The sequence below is a fragment of the Phyllopteryx taeniolatus genome, chromosome 3 (genome assembly GCF_024500385.1).
Source record: "Phyllopteryx taeniolatus isolate TA_2022b chromosome 3, UOR_Ptae_1.2, whole genome shotgun sequence".
NCBI lineage: Eukaryota > Metazoa > Chordata > Actinopteri > Syngnathiformes > Syngnathidae > Phyllopteryx > Phyllopteryx taeniolatus.
Window position 1 is genome coordinate 22179051 of NC_084504.1, and position 24072 is coordinate 22203122.

A 24072-nucleotide genomic window follows, 5' to 3' on the forward strand; every position below is an offset into this window, starting at 1 on the left:
AATGTGTTAAGCATGAGTCCCCTCACCCGACCGACCATGTAAGAAATTGAGCGCCTTCGTTCCCGGTGACTTAATTATTATTACAAGGCCCAACCCTTATAGCTTGTGAGCTAGCTAGCGGCTAGCACCTCTCGTTGCGACACGGAAAGCCCCGCGGCGACCCGGTGAGATATATTGCAGCCACCGGAGGCAAAACATAACATATGACATGACTGGTCGTTGGTGTAAATTGTTTGTTGCTATGACCTGATGCAAATTGGTAGTATAGTGGTACCTTAGCAACTGGAATAGGATCGATTTCCACTCACTCCTGCGATTGACTTGGTAGGTTGTCTGGCTGAAAAATAGATAACTAGCTAGACAGACAGTTTGTGCGACTGAGTAAAGTATGTGATTTTTTGACTGTTTGGTAGAATACGGAGGACCAGCAATGACAGCATGACCAGAAAACATCAGGTACATTTGAAGTTTCCAGTCCCACAGGAATCATTTGCTGTGCACGGCATCTGTCACAAAAAGGTGGATGTGTTGTTTTCTTCCACCACCCTTCTGCTCTGCATCTGTGATGTGGTTTTTCGCTGAATCCTAATCTTTCTGTGGGGGAGGTCACATAGAATCACACTCACATTTAAAAAAAAAAACATCAACTGTATAGCTTGTGGCTGGCTTCTTGTTCCTTATAAAGGGCACAAGTAACTCTCACAACCTGTATGAAAAGCACATCCAGGACTTTACCCTTAACGGAAGGCTGCCCTACTCTTGCTTGTCATATGTCATGACTTACACAATTATAGCAGTGAAGACGAGGCTCCCTGCCAGACTTAAAGCGGTGACTATGGCCATGAGCGTCACCAACACACCCCCGGAAAATTGAAAAAGTGACTCGTGGTCTTCAGGAGCCGGTGCAGGCAGCGTAACGGAAGGTCGAGGCGTTTGGGTTGGCCTTGGAGTGACTGTGAAGGACCGTTAAATGCAGCATTAGAAGTACACATTGTAATCAGTATTTCTGACAAAGAGGTTCTCATCTTTATCAATAAAACTTGTTCAGATGAAAGGATCAAGCGTCTTAATTCTGAGGTAAATCAAGGCCTTAGGCCTTAATTTGTCACAATGCCCTTGTAGTGGAGCTCAGTAGATTGTGAAGGTTTACCTAATGTCCCCAGTGAATTTACAGTAAAACATCCTCACACCCACCAATCCACGCACGAACCAACCCAAACACCCATTTTCTATATGGTTTACCCTGTTCAGGGTCACAGGAAGCTGGAGCCTATCCCTGATAACCCTGGACGGAAGGCAAACGACACGCTGGATAGTGGTGTCACAATACCAAAAATCTGACTCCCATACTACAGGTACAGCTCAATAAATTAGAATATAATTATTCTAATTTATGGGTATGGGTATATATTTATAAAATATATTTATTCTAATTTATTGAGATGACATACCAAAATACATTGTGCAACAGAAGCAGGCAGATGACCATAGATGTGATTTATTAGCTGTAAAATGCAAGGGGGACCTAACCTGAAGCCTCACACAATTCCACTATAAATTCAACAACAATAAATCACATCTATAGTCATCTCCAGGCTTCTGTTGTAAAATGTATTTAGGTATGTTATCTCAATAAGTATATTCTAATTTATTGAGAGGTACCTGCATACCTGCATAAAGTACCTTGATGCGTTACTGAAACGATACCACAGCAAAAATCTAAAGCACCACTAAAGGCAGTGGAAAGAAAACTGACGAAACAACGTCAAATTCTTTTAGATTTATTTTTATTATGTCAAAAAACTAGTATTGGTATAATATACTGTATCTTAAAAATAATGTAATAATGGAATTAGGCAATTCTTAAAAATCATATTATTTTTTAAATAATAATAATAATATTTAAATCAATGTGTGCATTATTATAATTTTTTTAAATAAAGGACATGTGTATGTTTGTCTGTATATAAAATTGCACATCTATGTAGCATATAGTGTATGTATGATATATAGTCATGAAAAAAAATATTCGACCACCCTTGTGTCTTAAATTTTTGGTTCCTTTCAATGCCTGGTACCAGTAAGGGTATATTACATGAAGAATACATACGCTTAATTGTAATAATAAATATGATTTTGGTTATTATCGAGAAAACTGTGTAAAATGGCTATAGATCAGCTCTTATAATTAAAACTCTTATGAGCTATTTTCATTGCTGTCATTATATTTGTCCAAACAAATGTGACTTTAGTTCTACTCGGAACTAAAAATGAAGAAGAAACTCAAGAAACTTGAGTATTTTTTTACTTTTAAGTTTTAGTATACTTTTTAGTTTTAGTATAATTATACGTAATACTGTACAAGCTTTTTGTATGCAGTGTTCTTGTAGCGCATTTGATTTCTCCCATTGTAAACGATTCATGTGCACCTACTCAGTGGCTGTGACTCGCTGCTGTTGCAGTTTTTCATTGTGTACGGAGCCACGACACTCAAAAAGTGGGCCTTTTCGCTCCACTTGGACATTAAGGAGTTTTCCTTTGACATTCGGGTGGATTTCTATTATTCTCTCACTCCTCATTTTTTCGGAGTGGTCTCCGACAACGAGTGAACCCTGTATCCGGGTTGCAGGGCTCCAAGCTGGGCTGCGTTTACCAATGGTGCCATCGCAGAACGGTTGGGCTTTTGCCACCCGGAAATACGGATGATGTCATGGTGACATTTTTATTTCGTTTTCTACAAAGAAAGGAGCTGTTGATAAATGTGATCTTACACTTTACCAGTGAGAGGGAATGCAACTTGGTAGAACACGGTGCCATCTTGGCCCGCCAGCAAGCATCGGTACGTCCCCTGATCACTCAGGTGGAGCTGATTTAACACCAAGAATGAGTCCTCCATCACTACCACATTTCTAAAGTCACTCTCATCGAACTGGGCACACACAAAATTGGTAAGAAGTTAGGAAAGCCAGAACACATAATATAGAGCAAATTGAACATTACTACGAAATTTGATGAAAATTCCCCCAAAAGTGGAAAATAACCTATAAAATTGCACTAAAACTGCAGACTTTGAACTGACATCCAGTACTTATGATAGAAGGCAAGTGGTTGAATATGTGAGGCTATATATATTATATATTTTATATTCTGCTTGACGTAACAGGACAAAAAAAAAAGAATATGCGAAGCTATAAAGGCAGACCTTTGTGTCTCCTTCCACAGCAGGGGCCCAAGTGTAGTGGTACTCTCTGCTGCCGAGCAGAAGAGAATGCCATGGTTGGAAACAGTCCAGTACTGCCTGCCCTCCCTCTTCTGCCTCCAGTGGGTATTCTGCAGAAAGGGAGAGGCAGGGACTGTTGGACTTAATCTTTTTCATTCACATGGGTTGCACACTCGTGACCACGTGTCTTATGTGTAGAACGGGACACAGCGCCCGCACACGAGTACATACCACCACAATCCACTTTGCCGGACGGAGATGGACAGCTGTAGATCTTGTACTTGCATGACATGCAATCCATTACACGTCTTTTCAAGAGCCCTAAGAGCCACACAATATGCACGCGGGACGCGCTCACAAATGTGCCCCCAAACATGAATTCTCTCTAAGTTGTTTTGCTTCTGCAAGGGGAAAATCAAACTCACCACATTCATTGGGGCACAATCCTGAGGGAAAGACAAACAGAAAGCAGGCATCTGATTCACAGACATCACATTTAAACGATGACGTGCATTCACTGATATTAAAACTACTTACTTTCACTGATGAACTTATTCAAGTGTTTTTCTAACATCTTATTGCCGTCGCTCATGATACGAATCAATTTTGTATGAGGAGATCCTTAGGGGGAAAAAAAGAGAGCTCTGTGTCAAAAATCAGCTCAATCTACAGTACTAAATATATTGTTCATATATCCAATGGAACCTCTACAAACACAATCAATCCCAGGATGCTGGCTGTCCTCCATTCATTTTAAAACATTCTAATTTACTTTTGGAAATAATGGCTGTAGAAATAATCTGTTCCACGTTCAAACTGTCACCATCTTGAAATGTTAACTGTATGGGAAAATGTGTAATTATAATATTTTATTGTAATTAACCGTTACAAAGCTCTAAAAATAAGTTAAAGGCGGGGTTGCATTTTTTTTTATTTTTTTTTTAAGAAACCACCGCGCCCGAGGAATCTTTGTTTGAATTTAAAACTGTACCACATCTGTGCGTTTAGAAGTTCCACTGTAAATGATAATGCACAGCAACAATTAGTGTATAAAGAGCTTGTGAGAGTCCTCACCAGTATTTGTTTTCAGGGAACGATCAAATTCACTCAGGTACTCAGTTTTGATTCTGTACAGCGTGGTTGGGTCTAAGCAGTAAGACACAGGCCATTAATCACCATGTAATACGATATTACAGCAGCATTCTACATCACCGAACTGAAAGGAAAATAATCAATAGGAACCTTCCTATGAAAATAAATCACTAGTTGAGCTACTGTTGTTCTTACCGATGACACCCATCCTTTCCTGGCTTGTTGTCTTGTACCTATTATAAGATTCCTGAATAATCAATTTCAGGTTGATCTGTACTTCCATAGAGGAGGCGGACAGGGAAAAGTCATCATGCGTGTTAACAATCTTGCGGTCACACTGCAGACAGGCCTCGGTCACCGTGGCACAGCACAGCATCAGCATCATCCCACCTATACGTGTGGACAAGCAACTTTCGGGAGTTGTCAGTCAGTCAGAATGAATTCAACTCTACAGTATATTTATTTTGTCTGTTTCACAGATCTAATTATTGGATTTTGGGATGCTGCGATGTTCTGCATCTCAGGGTTTTGTGTCAAAAGCAAAAGGCTTTTTTTTGACTCGGGTCAATGTTTGCTTTCGCGGGCCACATAAAATGATGTGGCGGGCCGGATCTGGCTCCCCCGTCACCAGTTTGACACCTGTGATGTATGAGGAAAATTGCTGAAAATGTGCAAAGACTGAGAGCTCTGTAGTACTGAATTGTGGAGACCAGTGGCAAGGCCAGCCCTATTTTGGGTGGGCTCAATTCCACCCAAAACTTTCCTGAGCCCACTCTATGACTTTGTCCTCAAATTAATTTTTTCCCCCTGCAAACTCATTTTGTTTATGTGTTTTTGTAAAGGTCCGAGCAACAGTGCGCTTGGACGACAGCACCGAGAGTACGGCCATGTCCATATTTGGACGTGCCTAGCTATCGATAAGCTCTGTGAGTGTAATTTTCCTTGACGCAGTAATCACATGAGTACGACAATAGCGGACTAAACCTTGTAGAGGTACCGTTTTATTTAATAGTGTTGGAGTCTGTTCATTTCGATCAACGCAGATGTAATATTGGTGTCTCACCTGGAGGCAGGAACATGGCGACGTGTGCCACATAACATAAGCAAACCTGGAATAGTTAAGCGTTGGGATTTCTGCCATTCCAAAATGGTGCAAAAAAGTTGCATTTTTGCTGCCTTTCTTTTATATTGTGACATTCTTAGTTCAAATCTTGTAAAATGTTGTTTTGGTCCACTCTGTGTCTTTCATAGCTTTACGCGATGATGACTTTAATCACTGTCTATGTGTTGTAATAAATACGTGTCACTGTTTGATGAGGTCACAACATTAGAGCTATATCAAAAACTTATTCATTTAGTCAGAGGTAGCATAATTACTCATGCGCTGTATTTCAGTAGAAATACATATACTTGTATAAAATGAGACGGTTAAAGTAGAAGAACTTATTTAATTCCTGTAGCGTACTTAAGTAAATGTAAAAAATACAGACTCTGAACTGTACTTAACGCCTTCACTGCCATTGACGGCTTTAGAAGTCAAATATCCATGTTAACTGGGAAGGTTGGCAGTGATTAAGTACAAAAGTCAAAATGATTTTTTTTGGTGTGAATTCAATACAATACCCGCTTAGATAACTTGGCCCGTTTACCCATTTAGATAACTTGGCACATTGGGAAAAAAAACCTTCCCTGCTTACAAAAATGTAGCCTACTTAAGTTAAAGTAAAACGTACAGATTCTGAACTGTACTTAAGTACAAATAACAAAATTATTATTTTGTGTGGATAATAATAATTTTAAAAAAACATTTCCTGCTTACAAAATAGTTTACCTTTAATCTACACAGTGCTTCTAGCCTACTGAAATTAAAAAAAATAAAATTGTTTTTAACCAAGAGCTACTGTAGCTAGCATTGGCTCAACTTGTATGCTATTACATCAAAACAATGTGTTCCCATAGCTATAACATTGTGAACCGATGAACAAAAATGCTAAATTAGCTAATAATGGTAACATCTGAAAAATAAATAAATAAATACAACCCCAATTCCAATGAAGTTGGGCCGTTTGTTAAACATAAATAAAAACAGAATACAATGATTTGCAAATCATGTTCAACCTATATTTAATTAAATACACTACAAAGACAAGATATTTAATGTTCAAACTTGATTGTTTTTAGCAAATAATCATTAACTTAGAATGTTATGGCTGCAACACGGTCCAAAAAAGCTGACACAGGTGGGGAAAAAAGACTGAGAAAGTTGTGGAATGCTCATCAAACACCTGTTTGGAACATCCCACAGGTGAACAGGCTGATTGGGAACAGGTGGGTGCCATGATTGGGTATAAAAGGAGCTTCCCTGAATTGCTCAGTCATTCACAAGCAAAGCTGGGGCGAGGTTCACCTCTTTGTGAACAAATGTGTGAGAAAATAGTCAAACAGTTTATGGACAATGTTCCTCAACGTACAATTGCAAGGAATTCAGGGATTTCATCATTTACGGTCCATAATATCATCAAAAGGTTCAGAGAATCTGGATAAATCCCTGCATGTCAGCGGCAATGCCGAAAACCAACATTGAATGACCGTGACCTTCGATCCCTCAGGCGGCACTGCATCAAAAACCGACATCAATGTGTCAAGGATATCACCACATGGACTCAGGAACACTTCAGAAAACCAATGTCAGTAAATACAGTTCGGCGCTACATCCGTAAGTGCAACTTGAAACTCCACTATGCAAAGCAAAAGCCATTTATCAACAACACCCAGAAACGCCGCCGACTTCTCTGGGTCCGAGCTCATCTAAGATGGACCGATGCAAAGTGGAGAAGTGTTCTGTGGTCCGATGAGTCCACATTTCAAATTGTTTTTGGAAATTGTGGCCGTCGTGTCCTCCGGGCCAAAGAGGAAAAGAACCATCCGGACTCTTATGGACGCAAAGTTCAAAAGCCAGCATCTGTGATGGTGTGGGGCTGTGTTAGTGCCAATGGCATGGGTAACTTACACATCTGTGAAGGCACCATTAATGCTGAAAGGTACATACAGGTTTTGGAGAAACATATTCAAAGCAATGTCTTTTTCATAGACACTCCTGCTTATTTCAGGAAGACAATGCCAAACTACATACTACACGTTACAACAGCGTGGCTTCGTAGTAAAAGAGTGCGGGTACTAGACTGGCCTGCCTGCAGTCCAGACCTGTCTCCCATTGAAAATGCGTGGCGCATTATGAAGCGTAAAATACGACTACGGAGACCCCGGACTGTTGAATAGCTGAAGCTGTACATCAAGCAAGAATGGGAAAGAATTTCACCTACAAAGCTTCAACAATTAGTCTCCTCAGTTCCCAAACGTTTATTGAATGTTGTTAAAAGAAAAGGTGATGGAACACAGTGGTAAACATGACCCTGTCCCAGCTTTTTCTGAGTGTGTTGCAGCCATAAAATTCTAACTTGATGATTATTTGCTAAAAACAATCAAATTTATCAGTTTGAACATTAAATATCTTGTCTTTGTAGTGTATTCAATGAAATATAGGTTGAACATGATTTGCAAATCATTGTATTCTGTTTTTATTTATGTTTAACACAATGTCCCAACTTCATTGGAATTGGTGTTGTAAAATAACACATCTTGTTTGTGTGTTTACTTTTTCTGATTAAACGGAAAATTTCTGAACACCAGAAACTTACGTTTATTTCAGGCTGGCGCAAGACACTACACAGTCACCACAAATTATTCTTGGAGCCGACAACATCAAACAATTCTCATCAATAAGGCCATGGGTGGGGAATATTTTTGCTTCTTTGAATCTGTTGAGGTCGTCGTTAATGCTCTGTGGTTCAATATTGTTAATTGGAAAATTAAAATCTGTCAATCAAGAGCTCAACTGTGGTTGGTCTCTCTAGTTTTCTTTTTTACATTGTCGTCATCAGGTTGAAAAAAGTAATGAGGCCATTTTGACAAAGCAAGGAGTAGAAAGTTTTCTGTTTTCTGATGTATGCTGACTGCGGTTGTAGTTTGCAGTGGTGCAGAAATGCACTGCATGATACAAAATTTGAAATAAAGACAGACCAGCTGACCTGTAGATTTATTGACTAATTATGACAAAGATACTTCCTCGAAGATATATATATATATATATATATATTGATATACCGTATTTTTAATTTACACAGTCGTTTGAAATTTCACTGCGGAACTACAATTCCCCAAATCCTCTCGTATTTGATTGACGTGCGTTTGGACGAATCAGCGTCGTAGTGTGTTTGTCGTTGGGCGGGGACACGGAGCTTCAGTGTTGCACCTGCGCAGCTCTTCGCGGGTGGGTACTTGAAGAGACAATCGGAGCAAGTAGGCATTTTCTCGTTTCCCTTTAAATCACAATTTCATGAAATGTTATAAGTTATATCTTTGTGGGCGACACGGCTAACTTTTGACTGCTACCCAACCGGCGCGAAAATGAACTCGTAATATAGTGGACAGCTGTGGCGTCGTACGCTTTCGAACTGTCGATTTTATGTTACATCTGGGCCCGTTAAAAAAAGTGGTAATAAAGACTAGTCAACCAATTGTTAAGGAAACCACTTGATTTCACTTAAAAAAAAAAAACATTGGTTATGTAACTACGACGACATAAATCAGTCACGTATACGTTCAAGTAGCATTTTCTCTTCCTCATTTCGCCAAAAGACTGTGCAGGGGGTCCTCGGTTTACGACGAGGTTCCGTTCCAAGGGCAGCGACGTAATCCGAATTGTACTTAGTTGAGTTGTGATTACAGTAAGCAAGAAAAGTACTTGCAGCCATGAATGTAAAACAATCCAATGAAAAACAGTCTACAATTAGAAGTGATTACGCTGAATCTACCAACCAGAGAAACTATAACTATAGCACCCAGAGATGATTCTACAAGGTTATTGTAAAGTAACTCCATCCATCCATCCATCCATTTTCTACCACTTATCCGAGGTCGGGTCGCAGGGTCAGTAGCTTTAGCAGGGACGCCCAGACTTCCTTCTCCCCAGCCACTTCATCCAGCTCTTCCGGAGGGATCCCGAGGCGTTCCCAGGCCAGCCGAGAGACGTAGTCAATCCAGAGGCACTGTCCCCGATGTCCACGCGTTGTTGCAGAAGCGTTTGAACCGGGACAGCCCCACAACATCCAGAACCTTAAGGAACTCCGGGAGAATCTCATCCACCCCCGGGGCCTTGCCACCGATGAGCTTTTTAACCACCTCGGTGACCTCAACCCCAGAGATAGTAGAGCCCACCTCAGAGTACCCAGACTGCTTCCTCATGGGAAGGCGTGTCGGTGGAATTGAGGAGGTCTTTCAAGTTGTCCCACAGGCCAAAAAGGCCCGATAGGACTCCTTCTTCAGCTTGATGGCATCCCTCACCGTTGGTGTCCACCAACGGGTTCGAGGATTTCCGCCACGACAGGCCACCACCTTACGGCCACAGCTTTGGTCGGCCGCCTCAGGAATGGAGGCGCGGAACATGGTCCACTCGGACTCGATGTCCCCCGCCTCCCTTTGAACATGACCAAAGTACTGTCGGAGGTGGGAGTTGAAACTCCTTCTGACAGGGGATTCCGCCAGACGTTCCCAGCAGACCCTCACAATACGTTTAGGCCTGCCACGTCGATCCGGCATCTTCCCCCACCATCGGAGCCAACTCACCACCAGGTGGTGATCAGTTGACAGCTCCGCCCCTCTCTTCACCAGAGTGTCCAAGACATGCGGCCGCAAGTCCGATGACACGACCACAAAGTCGATCATCTAATTGCGACCTAGGGTGTCCTGGTGCCAAGTGCACGTGGACACCCTTATGCTTGAACATGGTGTTCGTTATGGACAATCCAATAACAGAACACCGCTCAGGTTCTGATCGGGGGGCCGTTCCTCCCAATCACGCCCTTCCAGTTCTCACTGTCATTGCCCTCGTGAGCATTGAAGTCCCCCAGCAGAACGATGGAGTCCCTAGCGGGAGAGCTCTCCAGCACCCCCTCCGAGGACTCCAAAAAGGGTGGGTACTCTGAACTGCTGTTTGATGCATAGATAGAAACAACAGTCAGGACCCGTCCCCCCACCTGAAGGTGGAGGGAGGCTACCCTCTTGTCCACTGGGGTGAACCCCAACGTACAGGCGCCGAGCCGGGGGGTCGTATACCCACACCTGCTCAGCGCCTCTCACTGTGGGCAACTCCAGAGTGGAAGAGAGTCCAACCCGTCTCGAGAGGACTGGTACCAGAGCCCAAGCCGTGTGTGGAGCGAGTCCGACTATATCTCGTCGGAACTTCTCGACCTCACACACCAGCTCGGGCTCCTTCCCTGCCAGAGAGGTGACATTCCACGTACCTAGAGCCAGTTTCTGTAGCCGGGGTTCGGATCGCCAAGGTCCCAGCTCGCACTGCACCCGACCCCTATGGCCCATCCCACAGGTTGTGAGCCCATGGGAAGGGGGAAAGTAAAGTTCCAATTTTAAAATACTTATTTATTCATATGTTGTCATATTTTTCTCTTTTTTTCTGTGTATGTTCCATGATTAAAGGAGCAAGTCTATTCTGGCAAACCAACGACTTTGGAAGAATACGAGAAGTTATGTCTTCCATCCCACAAGAGTTCCTTGTGAAATCAGTTAATGCTGTTCCGGGCGGCTTCAGAAACTGCTGGCTAATGCTGGCGCCCATATCGAATTTTAAATAAAACTCCATGCAATACACTTTCTTCTCATGTTCATTTCTTGTAAGAATTATAGTTCAGAAATAAATTACAAGTACTTAAAACTAGGGAGTTACTTTTCAATCACCCGGTAGAATCAGAGGTTTAGGGGTGCGAAGCTCCTGGCCAGGCAAGATACAAATTCATTTTTTAAAATTTTATTATTATTATTTTTTTTCCATTGTAACACAATTTCATTTCCATATTTATGAAAGATTAGTTGTTTAAATGTTGAGTAGGTGAGCCACAGCAAAGGACGAATGGAAAGGGTTTGTAAAACGACACATTGTAACAACACTAATTTCTGGGCAAAGACAACTCATTTAGATAAAGCAACACCTCTACATATACGTTAGCAGTATGCATTTTTTCCAGTGAGTAAACCAGTGAGTGTGAGTACTAAAATACCAAAAATTGACTTGACTTTTTTTTTTTTTCCTCCAACTTTTATATGAAAAGCAAAGCACATGTAAAATACATAAACAGAAATGAACTTTGGTGAATGCTTTGAATCCTCTCTCTGTGTCCTAATAGAGTGATCATGTTCACGGGCATCCAGTCAGTTAGCTTGTAATTGGCCCCTTGGCTTTAATATTAACTCACGCACATGACACAACAGCTAGCTTCTCTCTCATTCCAATTCTCTCTCATTCATTCTCATTCCAATTCAAACAGAGGACAGTGGTGATGTCTGTGACCACCTGAAACATTTCCTAGCTAGAAAAAAAACGCTAGCTACTCCTCCGCAAAGATGGCGCCTTAGAAGAAGAAGGGCATCTGGGCGCCATCTTAGGGCGTTACAGAAAGAGCACAGAAATACTTTACTACTATTTTGTAATATGGCTACAGTATGGCTACAACAGTATTGGTGTATGCTTCTGTATTAAAGGTTGGACCAATTCAAAATGGAGGCGTTAACAAGGACAGGAAGGTAGACCATCCATCCACTGTTCTTCCTCCATTTCCACAACTACTACTGAGAGGAAGCTTGATTTCGAACATCATCATTACTGCCCTTTCTTTTCAGCTCCTCGCTTAAATAAACTTCAGTATGTACCAGATTGTGCCAGTAGCCCCCGGGGAGCAGCACCTCTCCGAGGGCTCCGGGGGCTCACCGCTAAAAAAGCGAGGAACTCAGGAAGCCCGCCCCCTGGTCATTGCAAGCGTTTTGGGCTGTGTGTTGGTTCTGGCCGCCGTGGTGGCCTGGTGCTACTACTCGGCATCTCTGCATAAAGCCCAGCTCATGAAGACAGAGCTGCTGGACCTCAACAAAGATGGTTTCGTCATCCGGAATCAGGCAGGCACTATTATATTCACCATGACTTTCAGGTGGGCTTCTCTTTCCTTATCTTTGTAGATTCTCAGTCATCTAAGTCATGGTAATCAACTTCCTGTGGAATGGGACAGTCTGCTGGGAGGGATGATAGGGCATTTGTTTGAGCACAACGACGTACAAATTGTGCATCGGGAGCAGCTATCTACTGTATGTCAGACTAGAATAGCCGTCTCCAAACAGAGGAGGTTTGAGGCATCGCTTATCGTCTGTTTATAACAATGTCCCAAAATCCCTCTCCCCAAAGATTGTTTTGTTCCATGGGAAGAGTGGAATAACAATAATAATAATAAATCAACCAACCAATATTTAATTAGATTCATGAGTAAAAAAGTAAATACAAATAAATAAAAATGTAAAGTAGTTTATTTTATAAAAAAATAATTCCCATTTAATTATTTAGAATAAAATTATAAACAATTAAGCAATTATTCATTCAAAGAGACATACATTCTTAAATGTATATGTATTTAATTTGATTAATATTTAGCCAATCAACCAATTATTTAATGAGAGACATAAATACAAAATGAATAAATTAATTAACCCAAAAAATTGGCTAAATTAATTTAACTAATATTTGTGACTCTTCATAATGTCAATGCTCAGCAGGGCAGATTAAATAATGGAGCAGGTTCCCTGTCCTCTGCCACATCATGGCCAGAGTAGGGGCAATGCTCCGCTCACACATGGATCGCTGCGACTACACATTGTCCTATTATGCACAGAATGGTTAGAGTCTCCTGTCGATATGCACTGGCTTAGTGTTTGTGTAATCAAATAATTTAAAACAGCCTAATATTAATACTATCATTTTTTAAAGTGTGATTATGAGTAAGTTTCTGATGAATTTCTAGACATGCCGGCCTCCACATCGCCAAATTCCTCTCGGCTTACGGTGGGGATGGTGGAAGCCACTAGCATGCTGCATTTTAAGGGAATGAGAGGAGCGGCTTTGATTGGCGGTGACTATCCCACAGCGGCGCAGCCCGCCCACTCTCAGATCCACCAGCCTGTGCTCATCTACGATATGACCAGCACCGGTCGAACCCGCCTCTGGCAGAGAGTTGCTCCGCCCGCCACACAAGATTTACACTTTACACAGAAATAGAGCCCGTACTCTACAATGCATATATCTGACACTCACAAAAGTTAAATGTGGACCAAACTGCCCATCATGACACTAGGCATGAGCATAATAATCGATTAGTTGGTTATTGATCTTGTCTTGCAGCAATCAAGGCAAAATGGAGTATACTATGGTGAGTCACTCTCAACTAGTTTGCTGTCCAAAGAAGACATCATGACGTCAGCTACAATACAGCTAAATTATAAAACTACCACGTTGAAGACCTTATAGCTTGCTGCAACAGGGACTCTCATGTGTTTTCGAGTGACTTTATCAACGCTCTCAAACTTGTTGACACTTTAATTTGAAACGATCTTATCATTGGAACCTGATTGTTTTGTCCAACAACTTTTATGCTTCAGTGTCAGTTGGAACATTCAAATACTCCAATGGAAATGCATTGTGGTCGTCTACATTACAACCATGTATTTGTAGTTCCAAATGAGATTCGAGTTACACTCTCCACACATACAAGTTTATTGATTGAACAAGCCTGTGTGTCTGAAATATGTCAATGGATAATGGTAACTAGACTGAACAAATGATTATACCCTTAGGGAGAACACAGCTACCCTACTGTAGTCATGGCCTTAATTCAAATAGTCTCTCTCGCGGCACAGAAATGGTGCGTAACGCATGCACCTACAGTTATTGTGTTAAAACTATTTTCTATTAAGCTTATAATGTCACAGGTGAGCCGGTGTCTATACCACATGACCTAGGGCAAGAGGTGGATTAAAAGTTCTATCAGCTGTCTAGAATTGTTGCTGTTTTCTTGATTAAGCTTGAAACAATTGAGAAACAACATAATATCAGCTGTGTAGGGGAGTTGCACAGATCTCTTCTGTGACACTTTATCTGTTCAATACAATGCAGGCATTGAAACAATATTCTGAAAGTTTCTCAAGGCATTACACATATTTTAGGAATACCAATTTTCAGGGTATAGAGACAGACAAACAACAAATCACATTTACACCTATGGGCAATTTGGAAATCTAAAATCTAGAAAACCCACACAACCACAGGGAGACCGTGCAAATTCCTCACAGAAAGCCCTAGCTGAGATTTGAAACTCAACCCTTGGAAATGTGAGCCAGACGTGCTAACTATTAGGGCATGTTCAAGCTATTGTTCATTTAATGTTTGCTTCAGTCTATGACATTTAGTGCTTAACCAGTTCTCTTGAATGCTCTATAGGTCCGCCACACTAGATTTCGACTCCTGCTCCCACGAGGACAATATTCTCAGCTGCACTCAGTCAGATGCTGGCAAGATCAACTTTTTTATCCACACGGTTCGACTGAAGGACACAGTGATGTGTTACCGCGTACGCTGGGAGCCTCTGCAAGATAAACGCACAGTGGAGCACGCCATGGCTTGTAATGGCTCTCACTGGTACGGAGGGGCAGAGTCTGCCACCCAACACTGGCCGATCAGCGTCGAGGGTGAGCGGGAACCACAGCCTTTCATCACCAGCGACGTCTACTCGAACCGGGATGCTTTTGGGGGGATTCTAGAACGCTACTGGCTCTCGTCCAACGCGGTGGCGATCAAGATTAATGATTCTGTGCCGTTTCATTTGGGATGGTCTGAGAAGGACAATACGCTTCACTTCCAGGCGCGATACCAGGATTCTCCATTCAGACCACCGGAGGGACAACAGGCTGCACCAGAACTCAGCTACAGAGTGTGTGTTGGCTCAGATGTCACCTCAATTCATAAATACATGGTAAACATTGACACCATACAATTTGACAATAATTTGACTGGTTTCAGAGATTGGTGAGGTTGTTTTTTAAAGATGATGTATGTGGCACAGTGGCATCCTTTTCCACTGTGTTTTTTAATAGTATTGACGGTTTCTATAATTGTGATGTGGTGGTATTAAGAGGTACCAAATGTACGCCCCCCACTACTGTAAACTAATTTGTCCAAAAAAGGTTGTGCATAATAGGTGCATTTTTGTCTTTGTTTTGCCAGGTGCGTCGCTATTTCCCAAAGCCTGTCAAGGTTCCTTCTGTAGAGGTGTTCAAGCACCCGGTGTGGTCGACTTGGGCTCTGTTCAAGACGTCTGTCACCCAAGAGAAGTTGCTACAGTACGCCTCCAGCATTACCAAACATGGCTTCACCTGCTCCCACCTGGAGCTGGACGACCGCTACACCGCCGACTATGGCGAGTTTGACTTCGATCCCCAGAAGTTCCCCAATGCCAGCGGTATGTTCGACACACTCAAAGAGGATGGTTTTCAAGTGACACTCTGGACTCACCCATTCATCAACTATGACTCCATCAACTTTGGCGTTGCCGTTCAGAATGAACTGTTTGTGCGCGAGCCCGGCGGTGAGCTGCCTGCTCTCGTCCGGTGGTGGAACGGTATTGGTGGAATCTTGGACTTTACCAACCCAAATGCCCGCAACTGGTATTTGGCCCAACTGATTAAGCTCAAAGCACACTATGGCGTGACCTCCTTTAAGTTTGACGCAGGGGAGACAAGCTATCTTCCACAACAGTTTAGCACCATAATTCCACTGACGGACCCCTCCACCTTCACCAGACGCTACACAGAGATGGCCATACCATTTAGCGAGCGGGCCGAGCTGAGGGTGGGCTACCAGAGTCAGAACATCTCCTGTTTCTACAGGATCATAGACAGGGACTCCGTGTGGGGTTATGAGCTCGGTCTCAAGTCCATCATCCCTGCAGTTCTGACCATCAGCATCCTGGGCTACCAGTTTGTCCTGCCTGATATGATCGGAGGGAATGCGTACCCTGACCACATGACAGGTATGGATCTCCACAACTTACAGGTCATTTACGTTAACAGTGAACGCCCACTATTCACACGGAATAGGGGCTGAGCCCTGCCATGAATAGCAAAAATTCTGCAAATAATTGACCCCCCCCCCCCCCCACTGAAAGGGGGTGGTAATTGGGTGAACACAAAAGCCACAAAATGGCACTAAATCACTTAAAATAAAGCATCAACTCCATACTTCTAGCATGTACACAATCATAAACCCATTTTACATAATCAGCTGTCTATAGTTAATTATTCAACAAACAAAACCACCTACACATGAAGCTCATCAATAGTATTAACTAGCATACTAGCCTGAATAACACGCTAGAGCACAAACTGACGTGGCATCACAGATCACTCATGGGAAAACAAATATGTGCACTAGTACGTTATACAAATGGTATTAAGTCATTAAACTCACTTTTTGGCATTTACACTCAATAATAAACATTGGGTAATACAGGCAAATAAATTATAAAAGCAAAGTAGACTACATGGGTGAGAAGGAGAGACATTTAGTTTAACTTGGGACTGTGTATGAGGTGCATCCAAGGACTGCCAACAGAAGAGGACAGCTACAACGCAGGTGAAGAAAATTATCAATGAATTAAACCTAACAATGACACCAAGATTTCGCCAGATGGCGCTAAGGATACTTTTATTGCTTTGGCCTGAACACTAATATGGGACCGAGAACAGGCTAGATTTTCATGGAATAAGGAATGATAGGTTCCAAAACGAAATCTTAGAATCTGCGAAATAGGTTCCAAAACGAAATCTGTGAATATGCGAATGGAGAATCGCGAGGAGATTCACTATACATTTTTTTTTTTAAATAGAAAATGACAGACTTCACATTTAATATTGAATGATATATGAATGTTTTACCTCAGGAAGTTTAGACAACGGGAATGACCTGCCCGACAGAGAGCTGTACATCAGATGGTTGGAGCTGTCGGCATTCATGCCTGCAATGCAGTTTTCTATACCGCCATGGTACTATGATAATGAAGTGAGTATAATAAGACTTTTTCCCATGTCTTTGTTGTAGAGTATGTGCATGACTTGAATTAGAGGAGAAACTGAATTGTTTATTCTCTTATGTTTCTATTTATTTTTTTCACTTTATGAAATATAGATTTCGCTGTGGTCTGAAGGCCTCTACATAGTGATTTTAGTTTTTTTTAAAAAAATTATTACACTGATTATTACGGAGCCCCTAAAGGGACATGAAAAAAAAAAAAGAAAAGTGTTTCTCATTGTAACGAGAAAGTTTCTCGTTACAATGAGAAGCGTCTACCTGTCTGTCTACCTGTGAGTGGTAACTTATTTACACACACACACACTAGCAAATGTGGCTCAGCTATTCTATAGCCTATACTGCTATATTCGTGTGATGAAAGTTTACATTTATACTCGCCTTCTTTTAGTTGGTCAATGACACTCAGGTATATTCCTCGTTTTGAGGAAAGAGAGCAAGTCCTCTTCTGTTGCCTTTCTCTCAGCTGACATGCGCTGGAAGCAAGTTGTAAATAAGCTACTGTACGGCTACTCGAACGAGAACCCGCTAGCAGGTAAATAAGCTAGCACTCACAGGTCGACGTTTCTCTTTCAAATGAGAAGCTTTCTCATTATAACGAGAAAGTTTCTCATTCGAACGAGAAGCTTTCTCATTATAATGAGAAACTTTCTCGTTCGAATGAGAAACAAGTTTCTTTTTTCTTTTTTCCCCCCCCCAATGTCCCTTTAGGGGCTCCGTAGGATTATTATCCCTCAAGTGGTAATTGAATGTACTCTGCTGAATAAGAAAACTGATGTAAAAACTTCAGAGGCGCCTGTGAGTTGGCAGCTTACTAAAACAGCTCTTTCCACCCTTTTTTGTATCATGTCATGTTAACCCTTTTTAAATTGTTCGCATTGTTTTGGCCGTGACATTCTTTGGCGGAGAGTATCGACCCTTGTTGTGTACGCCTGTGAATCGGCAGCCTGTTGACAATAGCTCTGTTACTTTCTCCCTTATTTGCACTTTCCACTCTTATTCTTTTTGCTTCGTAAACGGAGCTCGTATATATTTTAATTCGAAAATAATATGTATTTAGTATTTTATTTTTATTATTCTGTTTTATTTTTTATGACCAGCACTTTGTTCCAGCTGCGGTTGTTAAAGTGCTCTAGAAATAAAGTTGAGTTGAGATGTAATTTAACCTGCTTTTAGTGAGCTATTCACAATTAAATCAGAATCAGAATCAGAATCATCTTTATTTGTCAAGTATGTCCAAAACACACAAAGCGTTTGCTTCCTTATGTATTTCTTGTTTGTGTCATCACTGTGCTACAAACCTTGCATCTCTGTGCAGGTGGTGGAGATAGCACAAAAGTTCACAAAACTCCACGAGACACTGGTAGCCCCAAGGGTCCTAGAGTTGGCCCATGAGGTGCTTAACACAGGAGATCCCATCATAAGGCCCCTCTGGTGGATCGCCAACGACGATGAAGCCGCTTATAAGGTCGACTCCCAGTTCCTGATTGGCGATGACCTGATGGTAGCTCCCGTGTTGGAACCAGGCAAGCAGGAAAGGGACATCTACTTGCCTGCGGGAAGGTGGAGAAGCTATAAGGGGCAACATTTTGTTCAGGGCCCCAAGTACCTCACCGACTACCCTGTTGACCTGGATGAGATTGCCTACTTTACGTGGGTCCACTGAACTCATACAAGCATTAGGACGGCCCTCCCATGCTCTTTGCAGTTATATATTGCCATGAACCCACATGCCAAATACAAGCAGCTGTTTTTATCTAAAGGGAACATGACTGCGCTGCCAGCATTACGGCACTGGAAAATAATACTTGTACAATTTATTGGTATGTTTTAAAGGAAAATTAACATATTTGTTAAAATTACTGGCAACATTACATACATACATACAGTGGTGCGTTGAGAAACGTGTGACACGACTAGTGAGTTTTTTGAGATATGAGCCGTCAATTGGGCGATTTCTTTATGCTTTGACTTGCAGGATATGAGCAATGTCTGGCGGCAGTAAACTTACTTCACAACAAGCAGCAGATAGTGAATCATTCTTAATAAAAGAGGTTTCAAGTGTTTAGTTGGCATTCCCAGTTGAGGTTCCCTTTCAAACTTACTGTAAAATTTGAATCGCGGTTGCACGATGTAGGAACCAGCCAATCAAAATGGACATAAGCCTCTACTCATATTTGTTGCGCCACCCCCAAGCGTTATATAAAGTATCAAATATTGTATTTTACATAAATACTTAGCTATATTTACAATTTTTATATGTGCCTGTGGATGAAAAAGTGAAGCTTGTACGCGTGTGGTCTGTACCACGCTGGGTACGTTCAAATGAATGGGACAGAGCGAGAGTCTCTTTTAATATATCCACACTCTCGCTTTTATTCTTGCCCACGTCCTCTCTCTTTAGCAACCCGCTTCTTCCTTTACTATTAATCTATCTTTTTACGGTTTCAGAAATGTAATAAAGTACAATATGCTGTGTGTGCAGCATCAAATGCTCGCGTTTCAGGGCATCCATATATCCAATCACTCAGTGTGCGGGGTTAAGTCGGCAACTGTCATTTTTTGGCAGTGATTCGGTCCAATCGGGTTTGACCGCGTTGCGCAGTGAGCAGAAGGCCTCAGGAAAGTCTGTTCGGCTCAATGCTAACAAATAATGCAAGACAACATAGATGGAATAACGTATACGGTGGACCAACACGTGAACAGATGATCATAGATCATATAATGCTATTTTTCTTAGAATTGTTGTTGTTTTTTGGGAGGTTGGAACGGATTAATGGCATTTCCATTCATTTATATAGGGAAAGATGATTTGACATACTAGTGTTTTGAGATATGAACGTGGTCACGGAATGAGCTAAAGTATCTCAAGGCGCCACTGTACAAATATTGCCATTTAGAGCATTGATCTGGAGAATATTACAAAAAGAGACGCAATGCAGTTTCAGATCTATTTGTTTGATGGCTTGTGGCTATCCATCTTCCTTTGGATCACAGTCCCAAGGTTTTCAATGGGGTTTAAGTCTGAGGATTGGGCTGGTCATTTTCAAAGCAGAAGGAAGCAAGTTTTTGTTTGTGGCTTGATTTATCCTTCATCGTGACTTATTTGCCTGATTCCACCCCATCTGCCACTAAATTTCACAATAGGTGTGAAACACTGACTTGGAATGGAATTCTACAGGTACTGGAATGGAATGGCTGCCGTACGTCTATGTCTTTTAGATGAAGCTCATACATCGCACTGACCTGCACTCCTTTTGGACTGCTACATGCAGATCCCAGCCAAAGACTTGCCAGCCAAATTCAATTGTATTGCTCCATCCTTTCTTCGTGTGCCTTCTACAGACAGTAGTAAAGAATCTCCAATTGTGTTATAGCCGCAGTCTTCCACACAGTCGCCGGAGGCTTCATGTCTTTATATGCTAGTTTACTGTGCTGTAAGCTAACCGACGTGTGTCTTTATCATCAGTGTTGGCCACTGAACAAGTAATAAGTATACAATTTGACTTAAGATATTCATTGTATCATGTCTGTGAGGGAAATTGTTTTGAAGATTAATGTGAGGGAAACATTTGTATTCAGTTTGAAATTATGGATTAACTGTTGGTTTGCATACATGTTTTTCTTTTCAGAATTTTCCATTGCATACATGTGATCTAATTTGTGGATGTACAGCATATGCACTAAATCAAGGGTTCTCAAACATTTTGGGTCCAGGGACCCCTTGCAGGGGAGAAATTTTTCCAAGGATATCCTAATAACCTGAACACTAAATACACATAAATGCCGTGCGTTCCCCTAGATGCCATATTAATTAAAAAGTTACCTGTTTTCAAGAAAAAAAGTTACAATGTTACAAGTACAAATTAATATTTCAAAAATAGGTGTAATGTTTTGAGATTAATGTAATCTTTACAGAAACAAAGGCCATTTATAGTCCATATAGACCAGTCCATTTTGTCAGGATGAAAAATCGTAATATTACGAGAATAAAGTTGTATTTTTCTGAGATTTAAGTCGTAATACAGTGTTCTATTGCAACATTGCGGTTCTCCTATTGTGGATTCAATGCATTGCAAATGTATTTTTTTTCATATTCATATTGTGCATAATTCACTATATCTTAGAAAATGAAAAATTCATTAAAACACATTACAAGAAATAAACATTTCAGTATTACCATGCATTACTGTATGTTTAAGAGTTTAAAAGGTTTAAGAGTATATATAGTAAGAAAGTGTCTCTAAGAGTTTGGTAGAGGTTAGTAGGAGTGTGCCATGAAAAAGTTTTAATAATTAGAACGTACATCATTTGCACAGTTTATCACTTCTTAATCATGTGTGTCCAGAAATTAAGTACTTTTTTCCCCATTGTTGGGAAGATTAATACGAGTCTGGGGAGGTTCATACAGCTTTAAAATATGTGGATGGATAAATATTTTTTTTTTAAATGTGGTTGCTACTTTGCGGATTTAATCTACAGCGGGGGTGGTCTGGAACCTAACCCTCGTGATAAATGAGGGATTACTGTATTATGATATCAGTCAAAGTTTAACAAGGGAAGAAAAAGAATGCCATATTTCAATGTGAATTTCAGAAATACAACTTTATTCTCCCAATATTACGTTTTTATCCTTGTTCTCTAAAAAGTCGGACTATACTCTCGGAAAAATACTTTATTTCTGTAATATGCCTTTTGTTAAAAAAAATAAAATAAAAAATGTATGGAACGCCAGATTTATGTGATTACACATCACAATCAGAGCTTTTAATTGGCCCAAAGCTAAATTGAGGAGGACTAATTGGTTTAGTATGTTTGTTTTATGGTCCTCACATGTGGTACACTTTTTTAAAGTGATACAACAGAATTTGTTGCAAGCTGTTTTGCCGACCCCCAAGCTGAGGCTCGCGGACCCTAGTTTGAGAACCACTGCACTAATGTTCTCGCATCAACATTCCTTCACCAGTGGTGCCATTTCTTACTTTCAGAACCAGATCTCATCTAATTGTAGATTGGCATGTTGGTATTTTTCAAATGAACATGATTGTCACCTTAGGCTCAAACTTGTTGGCACGTGCGTGATGGCAATGGGCATCATATGAATGTTTGTCTGCTCCTGCTGTCATGATGGCAACGCGCACGTCCGAAATGCCTTTTCTTGAAAATAGTTGCGTCAGCACTGTTTTGGCTTGTTGGTATATGTCCAGTTGCCAAATATTGTTTTGTTCTTTGCTGTTGGGTGGTCTATATGGTGCCAAGTCATAAATACTTAGAAATATTATTAGTGTACCTCAAGTGATGAGTCTCCCAAGTTTTTAGAAATTTTAACCGTAGTAAATAGATTTTTTTTGTCTTGCGTTTCGTGCAAAATTTGACAGTAGTACTCGCCGATATATATTTATCCTCTGTGAATAACAATTAATATTACTGCAGCTGAGATGCAACAGTCTTCTGTTTCATTATCGAATCAACATGTATTATATTGCCCCCTTGTGGCCAAGGCACACACACCAGACTGAGCAGCACAATGCCCATTGAATTTGTAACGATGCACAAACTGTTCAATTATTTACATTCTATTTATTTGTTATTACTGTATTTTTTGTAAAGTACAATACTGTAGTGTTTTTTTTTTTTTAAATACTGCAAACATTTAGGTTTGTGTTTGTTATGGCGTTTGAACTGATTATTACATTTCCATTTATTTCAATGGGGTAGAAATTAAACTGAAGTTAAGGTACCTTTGTATTTCTCAATTCGAGCAGCATATTGAACCAGTTGTGAGCACGTCTGGTTTACAGTCACCAAGTCCCGGGCTCAAATCCCAAATTCTTGTGTGGAGGTTGCATGTTCTCCCTGTGCTTGCGTTAGTTTTCGCCGGCATTTCACGATTCCTCCCACATTCCCAAAACATGCATGTTAGGCTCATTGAAGATACTAAAACATCCATAGGTGTGTAAACCGCCTCCAGAGGCGTGCAAAGGTGCGTTGCTGGGGGGTGCTGATAAAAAGACACCAGTTATGTTTCTCACAAGCAAAATTCTGGGTCGTGGGTTTGGATGCCCACCCCCCAGGTGTATGCCTTCGGCCACCACCCACTGTGGTATGTCTAGGGAAAAGAATGTTGACAAGGTGGTTAAACAAAACAAAACAAAAACAAAAAAACGATTTTAAACTTATAATACTTGAAATGTGTTTCTTTGACATATTTTTTTTTTTTAATAAGATTTTCAATTGAGATGAAAATCAAAAAGTGCCAAATGTTTAAAATTTTCTTATTTTACCACCGCCTGTAAGCATATAGTGCTTGCAGGGGAAATAGATGAGCAACTGGTGGTTTGTTTGAAAAGGGAATGTGGAGGCTTCAAAACATTTTCTGATGTCAATGTGCTTCTCCTTTTTTATTATCTGTGCTCCCCTTTGCGCTCTGTAAATACTCATGGGTATAGAAATAAACAATATATTGCTCAATTGTATTGAACACTTCTCTCGTTTTTGGCAACAATCATTGCACACATTTTTGGGCAACATTAATGGCACAAATAAACACAGCTAAGGACAACATGAGGATGAGACAGGGAGCAGATGCCCGCACAACAAGATGCTAAAATGTTTTATATATTATATTTATATATTATATATCACAAAACGCCTGGCCTATCATGAGCGCAAACAACAACAGTCAACGACTTCACCAAATAAAATTATTAAATGATACTCTTTTGTTAAA

General features: G+C 41.0%; 2 protein-coding genes across 5 annotated transcripts; one reads left to right on the top strand and one right to left on the bottom strand.

The window, feature by feature from the left end:
* Positions 1–766: 766 nt before the first annotated feature.
* Positions 767–4697, bottom strand: LOC133475173 (izumo sperm-egg fusion protein 1). Its single transcript, XM_061767639.1, has 8 exons — positions 4508–4697; positions 4295–4366; positions 3758–3841; positions 3646–3666; positions 3452–3541; positions 3203–3330; positions 2779–2929; positions 767–953 (listed from the first exon to the last, which is right to left on the bottom strand). The coding sequence occupies exons 1-8, from the start codon at positions 4695–4697 to the stop codon at positions 781–783; spliced, it is 909 nt and encodes a 302-aa protein (XP_061623623.1). The 3' UTR covers positions 767–780.
* A 3885-nt stretch (positions 4698–8582) lies between these two features.
* LOC133475172 (myogenesis-regulating glycosidase-like) lies at positions 8583–23813 on the top strand. Of its 4 annotated transcripts, XM_061767635.1 has the most exons (7): positions 8583–8671; positions 11927–11968; positions 12065–12366; positions 14700–15231; positions 15483–16287; positions 17197–17315; positions 18661–23813. In XM_061767635.1, exons 3-7 carry the CDS (start codon positions 12089–12091, stop codon positions 19006–19008), a joined length of 2082 nt encoding a protein of 693 aa, XP_061623619.1. In that variant the 5' UTR covers positions 8583–8671; positions 11927–11968; positions 12065–12088; the 3' UTR covers positions 19009–23813. The 4 variants fall into 4 exon arrangements, with proteins under 4 accessions (XP_061623619.1, XP_061623622.1, XP_061623621.1 ...); XM_061767637.1 differs by lacking the exons at positions 8583–8671; positions 11927–11968 and adding an exon at positions 13228–13335 and having other exon boundaries at positions 12226–12366; XM_061767638.1 differs by lacking the exons at positions 11927–11968; positions 12065–12366 and having other exon boundaries at positions 8638–8671.
* The last annotated feature ends 259 nt before the right edge of the window (positions 23814–24072 follow it).

Excerpts from the sequence above, each read along its gene's own strand:
- LOC133475172 (XM_061767635.1), top strand. The coding sequence starts at position 12,089 with ATGTACCAGATTGTGCCAGTAGCCCCCGGGGAGCAGCACCTCTCCGAG. Across the intron at positions 15,232-15,482 it reads CCTCAATTCATAAATACATG|GTGCGTCGCTATTTCCCAAA; the intron begins GTAAACATTGAC and ends TTGTTTTGCCAG. Across the intron at positions 17,316-18,660 it reads CATGGTACTATGATAATGAA|GTGGTGGAGATAGCACAAAA; the intron begins GTGAGTATAATA and ends ATCTCTGTGCAG.
- LOC133475173 (XM_061767639.1), bottom strand. The coding sequence starts at position 4,697 with ATGATGCTGATGCTGTGCTGTGCCACGGTGACCGAGGCCTGTCTGCAG. Across the intron at positions 4,367-4,507 it reads GGAAAGGATGGGTGTCATCG|ACCCAACCACGCTGTACAGA; the intron begins GTAAGAACAACA and ends CTTACTGCTTAG. Across the intron at positions 3,842-4,294 it reads TTCCCTGAAAACAAATACTG|GATCTCCTCATACAAAATTG; the intron begins GTGAGGACTCTC and ends TTTCCCCCTAAG.